The sequence below is a fragment of the Ursus maritimus genome, unplaced genomic scaffold, assembly GCF_017311325.1.
Source record: "Ursus maritimus isolate PB19 unplaced genomic scaffold, ASM1731132v1 scaffold_18, whole genome shotgun sequence".
NCBI lineage: Eukaryota > Metazoa > Chordata > Mammalia > Carnivora > Ursidae > Ursus > Ursus maritimus.
Genome location: NW_024424230.1, coordinates 51525371 through 51542928, shown reverse-complemented (window position 1 = coordinate 51542928; position 17558 = coordinate 51525371). Strand labels below are relative to the sequence as shown.

The window sequence follows — 17558 nt, the reverse complement described above, 5'->3', positions numbered from 1 at the left end:
AGGACAGAGCATAAGTGCCTTTTTCATTAGAGGGAAGACAAAGGCCAATTAATAAAGACCCAAAGAAGAGGAAGGGCACTCAGGGGTTAGAAGGGGGAAGGAAATGAGGCGAGTCTGAGCTGTCGGGGCAGCAGCCTCTGAAAGGCGAGCTTTGTTAATTTTGTCTAATCCCCTAGCTCCCTCCTTCCTGTTTCATACACATTACTTATCAGAATCTTGGGATTTTTCACAGGAGAATATGTATATTCTATTATACTGCTACCATTATACATTTTGACCAGAAAGCTTTTATCCCTTTTTATGTGTTAGTAAATGAATGTTCAGTGCTTCTCAATGGAAAAGTTAAGCAATCCCCAATAGGGAGCATACTATCTTTCCATTCCCTCTCATTCAAAGCATAAGAAATTGCTATAATTTACCACAGTGCAAAGGTAATAAAGGAGGGAAGAAGTCATCTTTTAACATCTAAGTATGTATCTGGAAAAGCTACTGACTGCCAACAGTCCTAATTATTACTTTTACCTAACTGATTCAATCAGAGTATGTGTGGTCATTTGAATACTATTTGATTCTGGCGACAATGGATTCGTAGCGCATGTTTCTGTTTTGCTCACAAATGCTTTAAAATATGCTTCTGCCTTATATCATGGACGATTTTACTTTCCGCTCAGAATTCTGTGAAGTTAATGATTCTTCCCATTTCCTGGAAAACCTTTTTTCCTTTTTGTTTGGATGAACAAGTAAGTTATTTTCTCTAAATCTAAGCGTCAGAAGGGGTGACTTTCTACATCTAAGGCTGACGTAACACACAGCCAATGAATGCACAGCCGTGGGTGTTTCGTGCCACATCCACGTTGGATTTTAAATGCCTTTTCCTATGGTCACCTCCAGGCTTTTTATACCTTACTTAAAGCATCAGGGTGGCTATCTGGAACTACAGTAGCCAGTGATGTGCTGGAAAGGTCGGGGCACTATTCAGGAGAGGGGTCTGGTTATCATAAACTACCTGCACTTGCCAGAGAAGCCGAAAACGACCAGAATGCTGCAATCAGAGAATAACATGAGTCCCACCACCTCCCTTGGCTCCTGCCTGCCTTCCTTCCTCTCCAGTGACAATAGCGCTGACCGGTAGGGCAGGGAAATGGAAGATACCAGGGCTTCAAACACTGTGATGCCTACCCAGGTCCTTGAGCCATGAGTACATTCTTAAAGTGTGCATTTTTTTTGCTCAGTGCCACAAACCTGGTTCATTGAGGCGGAAGTTTTAAAATTTGGAGGTTAAACTGGCTCTGCTTACCCTTAGGCATGAACTCAGTGCCAAACATCTAGCTTCGGATTAGGGGAGGGACCACATTGTTTCTTTTTACCCAGTTTCATTCAAACCCATTCATTGTCTGAGGGTGGAATTATTTTTATTAGAGTTTTATTTTGATATAATTGTAGATTCACATGTAGTTGTAAAAATAATACAGAGAGATCTGCTATACCTTCTACCCGGTCTCCCCCCAATGGTAACATCCTATGAAACTGTAGTACAACGTCACAAGCAAGATACTGACACAGCCGAGATACAAAAGCTTTCCATCACCACAAATAGCCGCCGTCTATGTCGCCTTCTTATAGCTACCTTCACTTCCCTCCCACCCCCACTTCTTTCTTTACCCCTGGCAACCACTAATCTCTTCTCCATCTCTATGAATTTGTCATTTCAAGAACATTCTATAAGTAGAATCCTATAGTATGTAACCTTTTGGAAATTACTTTTTTCATTTAGCGTAATTCTCCGAAGATCCTTCCAGACTGTTGCTGACTAGCGGTCCATGGCATGGATGTACCACAGTTTTTTTAACCTTTTACCCATGGACAGGCAACTGGAAGTGTTTCCAACTGGAGACTATGATGGATAAAGCCACTATAACATTCCTATATGGGCTTTCTGGGTGAACACAGGCTTAATTTCTCAAAGATAAATTCCCAGGAAGACAATTGCTGAGTCCTATAGTAGTTGTTTCATTTTTTAAGAAACAGGCACACTCTTTAGAGTGGCTGCACCGTTTTATATTCCCATCGGCAACGTACGAGGGATTTCTCTAAATCCTATCAACATTTGCTGTCATTGATGTTTTTAGTTGAGCCATTCTGAGAGGTATGTAGCACTAGCTCGTTGTGGGTTTTATTTGCGTTTCCCTGATGGTTAATGATGTTCATCACCTTTTTGCGTGCTTATTTGTGAAATGTCTCCTCAGGCCTTTTGCCCATTTTCTAACTAGATTTTTTTCCTGTCAGATTTTGAGAGCGCTTTACAGAAGCTACAAGTCCTTCATCAGATACATTTTTAAAATCTTCTCATCTCTAGCCTGTCTTTTCACCTTCATAGAGCCAAAGAGCCAATGCTTTTAATTTTGATTACATCCAATTTAGCAAGTTTTCCTTTTATGTATCTTTCTTTTAGTGTCAAATCTAAGAACACTTAGCCCGTCTTAGAATCCCAAAGATTTTCTCTGTTTTTTCCCTGTCTTATATTTAAGACTATGATCCATTTTTGAGTTAGTTTTTTATAAGGGGTGAGACTTAGTTTAAAATTTTGTTTTTGTTTTGTTTGGGGTTTTGCCTATAAATGTCCAATGACTCCAGCACCATTTGTCGAAAAGGCTATCTTTCCTCCATTGCATTGCTATTGTGATTGCAATAGTCACTTGGGCGTGTTGTGGGGGGTTATTTCTGGATTCCCCGCTCTGTGACACTGATGTACGTGTCCATCCCCCCCCAATACCACACAGTCTTGATTACTGAAGCTAAATACAAGTCTTCAAACTGAGTAGAGTAAAAATAAGAGTAGAATAGAATAGAAAAGTAAATCCTACTTTATTCCTCAAAATTATTTTAGGGGCACCTGGGTGGCTCAGTCAGTTAAGTGTCCAACTCTTGACTTCAGCTCAGGTCATGATCTCAGGGTTGTGGGATTGAACCCCATGTCTGGCCCGGTGCTCAACACAGAGTCTGCTTGTCCCTCTCCCAGCCCCTTCCCCACTCCTACCTCACCTGGTGCATGCACGCACTTTCTAATAAATAAAATCTTTAAAAATATTATTTTAGCTATTCTAGTTCCTTTGACTTTCTATGTAGATTTTTAAATAATCTTGTATATATCCAAAAATATGGAATTTTGATAGGAAATGCATTAAACCTGCATGTCAATTTGGGGAGAATTTACATTTTTACTACATTGAACATCTCCATTGATTTAATCTTTTTTTTAATCTTCTTTGATGTCTTTCATTGGCATTGCATAGTTTTCTGCACACGAGTCTTAAGGATGCTTTGTTAGACTTAACACCTAAGCGTTGAAATTTTTTTTAACAGTTGTAAATGGTATTGTATGTCTAATTTTGGTGTCTGTGTGTTCATTCTAGTATATAGAAATACAATTGATTTTTATATGTTGATCTTATATTCTGTGACTTGGCTGAAATTACTTCTTAGTTCAGGAATTTTTTGTGTGGATTCCTTGGGATTTTCTATGTTGGCAATCATATCAACTGCAAATAAAGATAGTTTTATTTCTTCCTTTCCAATTTGTATCCTTTTTATTTCCTTACTATACTGACTAGAACTGTCAGCACTTGGCAAAATAAAAGTGAGATTGAACATCCTTCCTTTGTTCATAATCTCAGAGGGAAAAATTCAGTCTTTTGCTATTAAGTATAATGTTAGCTGTACACGTTGTGTAATATTTCAATTCTCTTAAATTGGTTGACGCTTCACTTTATGGCCCAGAATATGGTCTTTCTTTGTATATTTTCCACGGGCACTTGGAATGAACATGTGTTCTGCTGTTCTCGTGTACAGCGTTCTTTAGGCGTCTGTTTGATGCTATTGGTTGATACAGTTTTGAGATCTTCTCAATCCTCCTTGATTTTCCATCTAGTCGCTCCAACAGTTGTTGAGAAGTGGTCGTTGAAGTTTCCAACTGTATTGTGGATTTTCTGTCTCTTTCAGTTCTATCAGTTTTCGCTTCACTTGTCTTGCAGCTTTATGGTTTGCCGCGTACGTAGTTAGGACTCCGTCTTCTTAATGGATTTGTTCTGTACTTATTATATAATGTCCTCTCTGGGCATTTTTCTTTACCAATAAGCTTTACTAATAAAGTTTCTTTAGCTGATATCAATAGAGCCACTCCTGTTTTCCGTTGATTGTTTACATGATACAATTTTTTCTATCCTTTTACTAACTTGTTTACATCATTGTATTTGAAGTGAGTTTCTTGGAGACAACAAATAGTTGGGTCATGTTTTTTATTCCAGTCTGCAAATCTCTTAATTAATGCACTGAGACTATATATTTAATGTAATTATCTTAGAGTTGAAGTCTTCCATTAGATTTTTTGTTTTCTGTTTGTTCTGTTTTTTGTTTCTCTGGTTTTGCTTCCTGTTTTTTTATGGGAAACTTAAATATTTTTCAGAATTCTATTTGGATTTATCTGTAGTGTCTTTGAGTATGTTCTTTTTATATAGTTTTTTTAGTGGTATAGATTTAGGAATTATAATTTGTAACAATTTAATGGTATCATTTTACCAGTTTGAGTAAAATATAGAAACTTACTTCCCTTTATATCTGTTTGCCATCTCCTATTCATAACATAATCACCTTAAATATTTCCTCTGCAAACATTCCGAGCCCCACCAGACAGTGTTTGATGGCTTAACCATCAAACATAATTTTAAAAAACGCAATAGAAGTTAGAAAGCCTGTTATATTTACCCATATTTATGCTTACCATGCCCTTTCTTCCTTCCTGATGCTGCAAGTTTCCTTCGTGGATCGTTTCCTTTCTGTTTAAGGAATGGCCCTTAGGCATTCTTTCAGGTAGATATTCTGGCAACAAATTCTTCTAGTTTTCCTTGGTCTAAAAAGGTCATTATCTCCCCTTCATTCCTGAAGGATAATTTCACTGGATGTAGAATTCTGGGTTGGCAGTTCTTTTCTTTAAGACCTTAAAAAAAATATCACCTCTTTTTCACCTCCACGGTTTAAAGAGAAATTTGTTTCATTCAAATTGGGTTTTTTCCTATAGATAAGTACTCTTCAGCTACTTTCAAGATTTTTACTTTGTCTTCAGTGTTTAGATGCTTAATTATAATGTGTCTTGCCATGGATTTCTCTAGATTTGTCCTGTTTAAGATTCACTTGCCTTCTCGAATCTGTTCGTTTATGTCTCTGCACAAATTGAGGACATTTTCAGCCATTATTTCTTTGAATATGTTTTTTCAGTCCCACCCTCTTTCTCCTCTTTCTCCTCTCTTTCCCTCTTTCTCCTCTCCTTCCCAGACTCCAATGACGCGAATGTTCATCTTTTGTTTTAGTCCTACAGGTCCATGAAGCCCTACTTCTTTTTTTCTCTCTCTCCCTGTCATTCAGACTGGGTGATTTCCAATGTTCTATCATCCAGTTTGCTGCTTCCTTCCTTCTCCCCTCCATTCTGCTGTTGACCCCATCTACTAAGCTTTATATTTGGTTACTGGATTTTTCAGTTCTAAAATTTTTATTTGGTTCTTCTTTATATCTTCTATTTCTTTGCTGGGACTATTTATTTGCTGAAGCTATGTTTTTTATTAGTTCCAAGTGTGTTAATAATTGTTCTTTAAAGCTTTGCTATCCTCACTGCTTTCAAGTTTTTTCAGATAATTTAACATCTCAGTCTTCTCAGTATTGGCATCTATTGATTGTCATTTTTCACTCAGTTTCAGATCTTCCTGGTTCTTAGTACGGCACTTGAAACCTGGACATTTTTGTATTATTATGAGACTGTGGATGTTATTTAAACCTTCTCTTTTCGCTGGTTTTGAAAATACCACTCCAGCAGGAGAATAGGGAGCACCATCTTATCACTGCCAGTTAAATGTACAAGTCCAAGTTCCCCATTTAAATTCTATTGACACCTATTCCTCATTACTGTTGGGTATGGGTGGGAGTTCTGCGATTCCCACATGCTCTCCACTAATGCCACACATTGGAGGCAGTTTTGTTACCGTTAGCAATGATGAAAGATCTAACTCTCCACTAGGCCTTTTCTGAAACTCATTACTATTGGATAGAAATGGAAGTCCAGGGACATCTGGGTGGCTCAGTCATTAAGCGTCTGCCTTCATCTCAGGGCGTGGTCCCGGGGTCCTGGGATCGAGCCCTGCATCAGGCTCCTCTGCTGGGAGGCTGCTTCTTCCTCTCCCACTCCCCCTGCTTGTGTTCCCTCTCTCACTGGCTGTCACTCTCTCTCTGTCAAATGGATAAATAAAATCTTAAAAAAGGAAAAAAAAAAGAAAAAAGAAAAAGAAATGGAAGTCCAGGCTCCCCTTGTGGTCCCCACCACTACCCCAGGGTAGAAGATTCCTCATGGGGATAAAAGTCTCAGCTCCCTACTTGGCCTTTTCTGATACCACCTTGGTGAAAATGCTACGGCACATCCTTATGACCTCATGACGGTAGAGATAGGTCTGTGCTTCCCACTTGGCCTTTACTGGCATGGGTAGAGGCGGTACTACAGTTTTTTCTTTGGTGTTCAGCTAGAAAAGTGCTCTTAGAATGGCTAAAATTGACAACATAAGAAACAACAGGTGTCGGCATGGATGCAGGAAAAGAGGAACCGTCTTGCACTGTTGGTGGGAATGCAGACTGGTGCAGCCACTCTGGAGAACAGTATGGAGGTTCCTCGAAAAGTTAAAAATAGAGCTACCTTATGATCCAGCAATTGCTCTACTAGGTATTTACCCAAAGGATACAAAAATACAGATTCAAAGGGGGTACATGCACCCTGATGTTTATAGCAGCATTATCAACAATAGCCAAACCATGGAGAGAGTCCAAATATCCTTCAACTGATGAATGGATAAAGAAGATGTGGTGTGTATGTGTGTGTGTGTGTGTGTGTGTGTGTGTGTAATGGAATATTACTCAGCCATCAAAAAGAATGAAATCTTGCCATTTACAATGATGTGGATGGAGCTAGAGTGTATTATGCTAAGCAAAATAAGTCAGTCAGAGAAAAACAAATACCATATGATTTCACTCATATGTGGAATTTAAGAAACAAAACAGATGAACATGGCAGGGGGAGAGGGAAACAAATCATAAGAGACTCTTAAAGATAGAGAACTGATGGAGGAAGGTGGGTGAGGGATGGGCTAAAGGTGTGATGGAGATTAAGGAGGGCACTTATGATGAGCACTGGGTATTGTATGTAAGTGATAAATCACTGAATTCTACTCCTGAAACCAACATTGCACCCTATATTAACTAACTAGAATTCAAATAAAAATTGGGGAAAAAAGTAAAAGTGTTCTTAGACCCATAAATACAGAGAACAAACTGGTAGTTGCAGAGGGGTGGGGGTGAGGGGATGGGCAAAATAGAAGTGAAGCAGATTAAGAGGAACAAATCTCCAGTTATAAAATAAATAAGCCATGGGATGAGAAGTAAAGCATAGGAAATACAGTCATTAATACTGTAATAACATTGTATGGTAGCAGATGGTAACTTTGCCTTAGAGCAAAAACTATAGTATTGATAGACTGAGTCAGCTCAGTCTTCTAATCACTGATTCACCCAATTCCAGTCAATAACTTGACGAATAATTGGATAAGAAAATAGACGGCATAATTACGGGGAAGGTATAAGATGATTAAGACTATAGAAGTCAGATAGATCTAGCTTTTGATTCTGAGTTTATAAACTTGTCAGCCTCAACGTCCTCATTTGTTAAATAGAGGTGATAATGCTTCATAATTACTATAATACATAATATTGGTGTGGTAGATAAGACATTGTAGGTAAAGCATTTAAATGCATAGGACCTTGTAAAACTCACTGATCCGAGGTATTGCTATGTTTCCTTCTGTTATTACATATCCTGGTGACACATAACTGGCAAGAACAGTTGATCTATTGCATATATTTCATGGGGATGACAGGATTGATCTTTGATTTCAATTTATTTTTTTAAGATTTTATTTATTTATTTGAGAGAGAGAGAGAACATGAGCAAGGGCAGAGCGAGAGGGAGAAGCAGACCCCCCCTGCTGAGCAGGGAGCCCAACAAGGAGCTCAATCCCAGGACCCGGGGATCATGACCTGAGCCAAAGGCAGACGCTCAACTGACTGAGCCACCCAGGCACTCCTTTTGATTTCATTTTAATAGGAACTAAAGTGTCAAAAATTGGAATGACTTAACATCATTTTATATGAAGATATAAATGTTGTCCAAAAGGGAGCTTACCAGAAGTTAAGTGTGTTTATAGGTCAAACAATCCAGAGCTTTCTCAGGCCATATCCCAGAAGGATTTTCTGTAAAATAGATGATAATAGCCATTCTGTATTCTGCACTTGTCAGCCCACATTTGGAAGTTTAAGTTTGGTTCTGGGTGCTTTGTTGTCAAAGAGAAAGTCACAAATCGGACCGACTTTAGAGACAAGTCATCAAGGTAATGGACAGCCTGAAGTCTTGACATAAGAGGATGAGATAAAGGGGGCATGTCACCTGGAGAAGAGAACGCTTAGCTGGGATAGACACCTGTGTTCAAACAACTGAAGACTATTGCATGGAAGAGATGTCTTTTTGTGATCTTTTGGCAGGCCCAGTAGTGAGTGTAGACACAGAGTTGACAATGGGGATTAGGAGAAAACCAACATTATAAGAATTATTTAAGAATCTATCTTTAGTTGTTTTTTGTTCTTCCCAAAGTCAGAGAAGTACTTTGTGAAAAATCTATCAAATCTCTTTTACACGGGTTTTAACCGTTCCGATTTGTCAATGTCAGCTTACATCTACGGAAGTACATCTGCTCTGCCCTGACACTTCCTAAATCGAAGGAAACACTGTATTCAGCTCAAAGCAGCATTTAGGTCACTATTCCACCACCACCCCCACCCCTCCCCCCCGAGCATCACCATCATGGGTTTTCTACTAACGAATACAGTTAAATTGTCATCACAGCTTTCTTAGTGATGACATTCTTTCTTTCCTTACTGGTTCATAAACTGACACTATTGGCGACAGTCTTTCTGCAATCTCTAACTGCTTATGGAATTACTTTTTTGGATGTCTTAATTATTTTGATGCAATTTGTTCTCAATAATGCTACATCAAGTTTTAATTATATTACTGTTCTGCAATTACTACAGCAGTAAAATTATACTCACATTTTTACAATACTTTCCACCAAATAATAGAAGTATCATTTTTCTCTTCTCAACCATAGCAATAATAGCCCCCCGAAATACTACTATATTATTTAGTGTGCTTAAAACTTACCCTAAATGATCAATAATATGTCTTTCCAGGAAGAAACGAAGTGACAGTTTTTATTATGTTGGTCCTCAAATTTGTTGGAAGTTTAATTGCCAAGAAATGAAATAGGGAAGATTAAGTACTTCTGGTAAAGAGAGATTTTTACCTCTGGGTGTATTATCCCCCCAAGATTTGGAAGCAGGGACTCGACAGATATTTGTATGCCATGTTCACAGCAGCTTCATTCACCATAGCAAAAGGTGGAAGCAAGCCAAGTGTCCGTCAGTAGATGAGCGGATCAACCAAATGTAGTCTACACACACAAGGGGATCTTATTCAGCCTTAAAGGAAGTTCGTTCTGCCACGTGCTGCACCACGGATGAACCTTGAAGACATTATACTCAGTGAAACTAGCCAGGCAAATACTATCCCATTTCACTTGCGGGAGATACACCTACAGTGGCCAGACTCAAGAGGGACATAAAGTAGAACGCTGGTTGCCAGGGGCTGCGGGTGAGACCGCTCAAGATCTACTCTCAGACAAATACCATATGATCTCACGTGTAGACTCTAAACAAAAACTCGGCTTATAAATACAAAGAACAGGTCGGTGGTCACCAAAGGCGAGTGCTGGGGGTAGGAGAAATGGGTGAAGGGGGTCCAAAGGTGCAAGCTTCCAGTTATAAAATGAAGTCCTGTGGATGTCATGTACAGCATGGAGATCATAGGTAAGAATTATTGGGGCGCCTGGGGGGCTCAGTTGTTAAGCATCTGCCTTCGGCTCAGGGCATGATCCCGGCATTCTGGGATCGAGCCCCACATCGGGCTCCTCTGCCAAGAGCCTGCTTCTTCCTCTCCCACTCCCCCTGCTTGTGTTCCCTCTCTCGCTGGCTGTCTCTCTCTCCGTCAAATAAATAAATAAAATCTTTTTTAAAAAAAGAATACTATACTATATATCTGAAAGTGTTAGGGGCGCCTGGGTGGCTCAGTAAGTTAGCGTCTGCCTTCGGCTTGGGTCATGATCCCAGGTCCTGGGATGGAGCCCCGTGTCCGGCTCCCTGCTCAGTGGGGAGTCTGCTTCTCCCTCTGCCCCTCCCCCTGCTTGTGCTGTCTCTCCCTCTGTCAAATAAATAAATAAAAGCTTTTTTAAAAAAAGTGCTGAAAGTAAAATCTTAGAAGTTCTCATCACAAGAAAAAACTCTTCTATAGCGCCGGATGTTAACTAGATTTATTAGGGTGATCACTTAGCAATACTCACAAACAGTGAATCGTTACGTTGTACATCTGAAACTAATATGTCAATCTTATATCTCAATTTAAAAAAAATTTTTAAGAAGATCTACTGTCTTCGCAAATCTCAAGCACACAGCACACTATTATTAGCTACGGTCACTTTGCCGCACAACACGTCCCTAGAGTGTATTCATCTGATGAAGTTAAACTTTTAGTACTCTATTACAAAGTTAATCATTTTCACTTCAGGGACACTGGTTTAAAATTTTGCAGCCTGAGGATTATTGCATTCTTCTCTCCTTTGGCAACCTTACTGATCCGCTGGGCCAAGCTTGTTTATGTGGCTGCCCCATGACAACCGTAAGGGTGTCCTATCTGTGAATGCACGTAAAGGACATGAGAGTGGATGGGACTCGGCCCGGCCAAAGTCTCAGTTCTGATAAGCCACAAAACTTTAACCGAGCCTAAGCAATTTAGGGAGAAAAGTGGGAAAAGACAGATGTCATGTGAAGAGGCCAACACGGAAAAATAATCTAACATGAAAACTATTATTTCTGAATATGCTCATGCCCTTTCTTCTTGGCAAAGCACCCTTCTTATGAGGTGCAATGAGGTAATCAATATACTATTTCCTGGTATTTCTTTCGTGTTTCTATACCAGCAGCACACATCCTCCTGTACATTTTATATTGAGAGCTGTGGGCTCCGCTAAGTGGACAAGAGGTCATTTCCTTATATTTAGCGTATGATTAAAGTATGTGTTGTTTAATCAGAAATGACTCACCGAAGTAGAACTATTCAATCCTTTCTGAATGATTTTTCACTTAGAAATTTGGGAATTATGCCTTATTTCATAACAAGTGACGAGGGTGAATGACTGTTGCAATGACGCCTCATTTCCCCATCTCAGCCGACAGACACTCATTTGTCAGAACACTGGACTTTCACCTCTTCTTTGGAATATACACCATTCATGAAATAGTCACCCCCTCCCATTGCTGCCCCCATAACCACCTGGCACAGCAGCAGCATTTATGTTGACAATATCGTTGCCCTGGGTCAGGTTGCAAAAGAGCCAAAGAAACACACTTGTCATCTAATTCTCAAGTTCTAAGGGGAAGTGAACTTTAGGTTGGAAATGCGTCTAGCTAAGTCTCTCTTTTCCTAGAAGAGATCTTAAGGGGGAAATGAATCCTTCAGTTGGTTGGTTGGTTGGTTGGTTGGTTGGTTGGTTGGTTGGGACTGGGGCCATGAGCATTTATAAAGTAACCCCTGTGTGTCATCATAACAGCACATAACACATGGCAAATATTTACTTGAGCTGGCAGAGCAAATAGCTCATGTCTGATAGCTACTTGTAGGATCCATAGAGAACATTTATTTTTAGAACAGTTTCCCTTTTGTAATAATAATGTAGGAGGTTTACTTTCACTGTTAAATTCCAGATCTGTTTTAATTCGGTCACTTTTTCAGTGCAATTGCAAAAAGTAGTTGCTCAAATTCCCAGGTTTTGGTGTTCCTAAGTCTATCATTTTGACGATTGTGTTTAAGTAATTCCATACAAACTTCAAGAATGAGTGCAGTCTTACGCATCGCAAAGAGGATATTTGCATTGTGGAGATTATCTTTACCATCTGCGGACATGGACCTGGGTGTGCCTGGATCTGATGTGCAAATGGTGTTTATATTTATCAACATTTCTCTAATTTACTGAGCCTCTGTCCATTTTTTGAGTCATTTGCATTATACTTTAATTTGCTAAGTCCACTTTAAATGTTATAGGCGTGAACCCTCTACATTACATCGTGTGGTATTGCAAATATGGTTCCTACCCAGTGACTATTATTCTTAACTTTGCTTACACTGTCTTGTGTTGAACAAAAGTTTTAAATTTTTATGTAGTTCTAACTTGACAATCTTTTCCTTTTTTTTTATGGCTTTTAATTTCAACATCCTGTTTCTAAACTCTTTCTCCACCGCTTTCGTTTCAATTCTTAGGCTTTCTTTATTGCCTTCCATAAGGTTTTATAGTTTTTTCCATAAAATTCTGGTAATTCAAAAAAAGTTTTTAGGTATAGAAAGTAAGATTATGCGGAATGCCTGGCTGGCTCAGTCAGAGCAGGCAACTCTTGATCTCGGGGTTGTAAGTTTGAGCCCCACATTGCACATAGAGATTACTTAAAAATAAAATCTTAGAAAAAGAAAAAAAGATCAGAGGGGTGCCTTGGTGGCTCGGTCAGGTAAGCATCTGCCTTCGGCTCAGGTCATGATATCAGGGTTCTGGGATCAAGTCCCATGTCAGGCTCCCTGCTCAGCGGGGAGTCTGCTTCTTCCTCTCCCTCTCCCTCCCCACCCCTCGCTTGTGCTGGCTCGTGCTCGCTCATTCTCTCAAATAAATAAATGAAATCTCATGCTCGCTCATTCTCTCTCCCAAATAAATGAAAAAAAGATTATAAAACACATTCTTCTTCTATAACATACTAGACAACTTTAAATCTGTAAATATTTGATTTTTAATCTTTCAATCTATATGGACAGTAGGAATCCATTTTCTTCCGTGTGGATGCAAACTCATCAAATACCATTACTAAGTAATTGATCTCTTCCCTGCTTAGTACATTGCAAAGGTGGCGATTCAAATAAGTTCAGTAGACACTCAGTTCTGTTTCTGGAGCCTTAACTTTATTTTATTGATTTGTCTATTCCTTCACTATATCACACTACTTTCATCTTTGTAGTTATAAAGTATATTTGAGATCTGATAGGATATTTATCTCCTTTTTTATTTATTTTTATTTTCTGGCTGTTTTTTAGACCCCCTCCTCTTACTCATCTTCCATATTTAATCCTCACGTGGGGTCTTAAATCCATCTGCCCAAGTTCCGCTACTACCTAACTCAGTCCTCTCACTGGTTACTTACATTATCGCCATATGCAATCCCTTCACTGGCTCTCCTTCCCTCATTGTGCCAACTAGAGTCTACTCTCTGAACTCCCTCCATTAGGAAATTTGATTGTTTTGAGGCCTCATATAATTTTTTAAAAGGCTTAATTGAGCTATAATGTATATACCAAACACTCATTTAAAATGTGCAATTCAATGGTCTTCAGCATATTCAGACTTGTGCAACCATCACCACAATCATTCTTAGAGTATTTTCACCACCCCAAAGAGAAAGGCCATACCTTTTAGATATCAACCCCCAACCTTGCCATCTTCCTCCTCTTCTTCTGCTGCGCCGAGCGTCCCAGTCTAGGCAACCACTAATCTACTTTCTGTAGAGATTTTTTTATTCTGGACATTTCTTAAGAGTGGAATCGTATAATGTACAACTGGCCTCTTCAACTTACCATGATGTTTACAAAATTCATCCATGTTGTAGCACATATCAGTACTAAACTCTTTCTTGTGGCCAACTCATATTCCACTGTACAGATACACCACATTTCACCAGTTCAGCAGCTGGCAGACATTTGGGTTGCCTCTACCTTTTGGCTCTTATGAATAATGCTGCTATGAACTTCATGTAAACTTTAAGATGAGTCTGTTACACTCTAATAAAAAAAATCTGAGAATTTTTATTATAATTGCTTTAGGTTTGTAGATTAATTTAGGAAAAATTTAATTTTTTTCTTACAGTATTACTTCCATCGAGGAAAATTATCTTCCTTTTCCTAAACATTTGTTTAGGCCTTGTTTATTGTCTTCCATAAAGTTTTATAGTTTTCTTCATAAAATTCTGTTGCTTTTTTTTTAATCTGTACTTATTTTATAATGTTTTACCATTTGAATGGGATTTTTTATTTATTTATTTATTTGACAGAGAGAGACAGCCAGCAAGAAAGGGAACACAAGCAGGGGGAGTGGGAGAGGAAGAAGCAGGCTTCCCAGCAGAGGAGCCTGATGTGGGGCTCGATCCCAGGACCCTGGGATCACGCCCTGGGCTGAAGACAGATGCTCAATGACTGAGCCACCCAGGCGCCCTGGAATGGGATTTTTTAAATTAAAATTTCTATTTGGTGGTGGCAGTATATAGAAAAGTTATTAATTTTTTTAACCCTGTATCTAGCTATCCTGTGGATCTCTCTTACGCATTCTAATAGTTTTTCAGTTTTTTTATCTTCCAGATAATTATATAATCTGTGAATACACAAAGCTTATCTCTTACTTCCCAATATTTATATCCCCTATATCTTTTTATTTTCTAATTTCATTGGTTATGATCTCCAGAATAATGAAAATAATAGCAATGATAATGGGCATACATCCCTTATCAACTTTAATTTTTACTGCAAGCAATATTTCAGCAAAAATAAAAGAAATTGAACAATGAAAGAAAAATCACCTGAATCCCATGTGAAAATAAGGTTGAAAAATTCCTGAAAATTAATTGTTTGTATATGTATAGAAAGGCAGGAAGGATATACACCAGACTGCTATGGGTAGTTCTTTTAAGGTTGTGGAATTCTGGAGCAGAAACAGGGGTGGAGAGGGAGACCCACTTTCTGTTTTATGCACTCCTGTATAGCTTGGCAATGAGCCTTTCCTACTTTTATAATTTTAAAATCCATCTTGAAAAAAATGCAAAATGTGTAAAGACTTTCTTTACATATCAAGATTTAAAAATACGTGCATTGTTAATGGCTAAAATTTACGTTTTGTTCACGAAGTTCAATCTCAACTAAATGACACAAGGATTAGACAGACAGACAAGTAGATGAGAGAAGAACTGGTAGAGATACTGATATAGTTACAGATGTATACCCACTGGCTGTTACTAGAAAGTCCAAAAACAAAAAGATGGCCACAGAAAGGAAGTGGGTAAAAGAAAAGGCTTACAGAACACAGGACAAGATTCTGGAGTGGGGCAGTCAGAGCTATTATCTCCCTCCTCCAGATGCCTGGGAAAATGCGAACGGGGAGATTATTTCATGGGCTAAAGAGAATTTTAATTGCTCTCTAATGTCATCAGACCCTAATGATTTCCTGTCAAAAGTTTTTCCTTCTGAGACACCATGGGGGAGTCTAGTAATCCTAGGAAGCCATCTACATTATTCGTCCCAGTACTTAGGGATACCACATCAATGACAGTGCTCTCACATCTTAGTACTGCTTACATCTTGGAATATGACTAAACGTGCCCCTTCTCTTATTCCCTTGCAGGATTTCCAATGAACACTCCCCCAAACTCCAGATCCGGAGTCACAGTTACCTGAGGGCCGTCAGTGAAGTCTCCATCAACCGAAGCCTGGACAGCCTAGACCCTGCCGGCCTGCTCACGTCACCAAAGTTCCGCTCGAGGAATGAGAGCTACATGCGAGCCATGAGCACCATCAGCCAGGTGAGCACCGTGTCTGTGGGCCATTACCTGCGTAAGGGTTAGTGGACACAGGGCATGAAGGGAGGGGGTAGCCCCTTGCAGAGGAGACCACTAATGGATCAGCCTGACCTACGTGCTATGCACGTTCGGCTACAGCCAGCACCTGGTATGAGCAGCCCACCACCAGGGAAGGGGTCCTCTGCTGATGCATAAAGGACACTGGAGTGAGTCCTTGGAAATTCATCAGCAGTCAGTCAGTACCAGCACGCTTGCCATTAGGAAGTTGATGGATGAGGTGATAAAGATGCTTGAAGGACAGAAAGACAGGGTAGACATCAACTGGCAAAAACCACAGCAGTGTCTAATCATAAAAGTACAAGTATTGAGCAGGTCATCAAGACAGGGCGCCAGGGACATGAAGGGAGATACGATCTACTTATCTCAACTGGGTCCCAGGTGAATACTGTATCTTGGTAATGAGACAAAAGCCACTTCTAAGAACAGATATGCCAGACCAGGGATTAAGACTCAAAAAAGGCAACGTAATGGTCTATCCAAAATATTCAGCTGAAGGTCCTCCAGTCTCTCCCATCAAAGGTCTCAGATTGGGGGAGAGGGCTGGGCTACCTAAGATCGGGGTGGAGAGGACCTGGGACTCTTGGAGGACCTGACCGTGCACTTTTTGGGGGCCACCAAAGGAGCTGAAGGTACCCCAGGGGCTGGCTTCCTCTGGGAGCACAACAAGAAGGGTATTTTTTAAATGATGTATAGGAACTCTGAATTTAAATTTCTATCACAAATTAACTACTGTACAATTAATTCAGCTAGTATTTAATGAGCAGAACACTGGACCAGATTATACAAGTTACTCATCAATGACCAGCACAAAATCCATTCCCACCAAGAGCTTACAAGAGTACAAATAGGATAAAAGTGTTATCATTATTATTATTTACTTGAATGCCACAATACACTCTGAGGTGGGCAGAGCAAGTATTATTAACAAGAGGTACCTTTGCTGGGTCAGACACTCTGCGAATTGCTTTATAGTTTCATAATATTATTTTATAAAACACTCTATGAGGTATGTAAGGAGCCAGATGTTAAATGGGATTTTGTGGTCACAGAATAGTCAACAAGATCCTGAAACTAAGGAGAAAACAGCGCTAAGAACCCAGGATTCTAAAGAGAGAGTTTCCAGGCATGCAGTCTAGGAATGTATATTTTAACAAATACTCCAAGAGATTCTAATAAAGTAGTATTTGATCTGAATTTTGAAAAATGCTTCCCTAAAGCATGTTCAAGAAATAGTGAATGTTCTAGTTTTGTTGGAGCTCGGAATACTTGTCGAGGGAGCAATGGGAAATCTGTCCTGAATTTTGCCCTGGATATATATATTTTTTTTAAAGATTTGTTTGTTTGTTTGTTTGGGAGAGAGAGAGAGAGGGCAAAGTGAGAGAGAGAGAGCATGAGTGGAGGGGGCAGAAGGAGAAGGAGAAGCAGGCTCCCCACTGCACAGGGAGCCTGATGCAGGGATTCGAGGCTCAATCCCAGGACCTTGGGATCATGACCTGAGCCAAAGGTAGACACTTAACCAACTGAGCCATCCAAGTGCCCCTCCTTGGATATATTTTTTAATGCATGGCTTTGCTTGCCAGGCCCAGAGGACTGGACTTCATTTATTGGGAATGGGATTGATTAAAGATTAATTAAAACTTCAGCTT

The 17558-nt window shown here is 39.5% G+C and overlaps 1 protein-coding gene across 1 annotated transcript in view; it reads left to right on the top strand.

Moving 5' to 3' along the window:
* Nucleotides 1–17558, top strand: part of DLGAP1 (DLG associated protein 1) — a 306180-nt gene that overhangs the window by 109894 nt on the left and 178728 nt on the right. The window contains exon 3 of the mRNA XM_040632694.1: nucleotides 15678–15855. Coding sequence (XP_040488628.1) covers nucleotides 15678–15855 — 178 coding nt within the window. The remainder of the gene's footprint in view (nucleotides 1–15677; nucleotides 15856–17558) is intronic.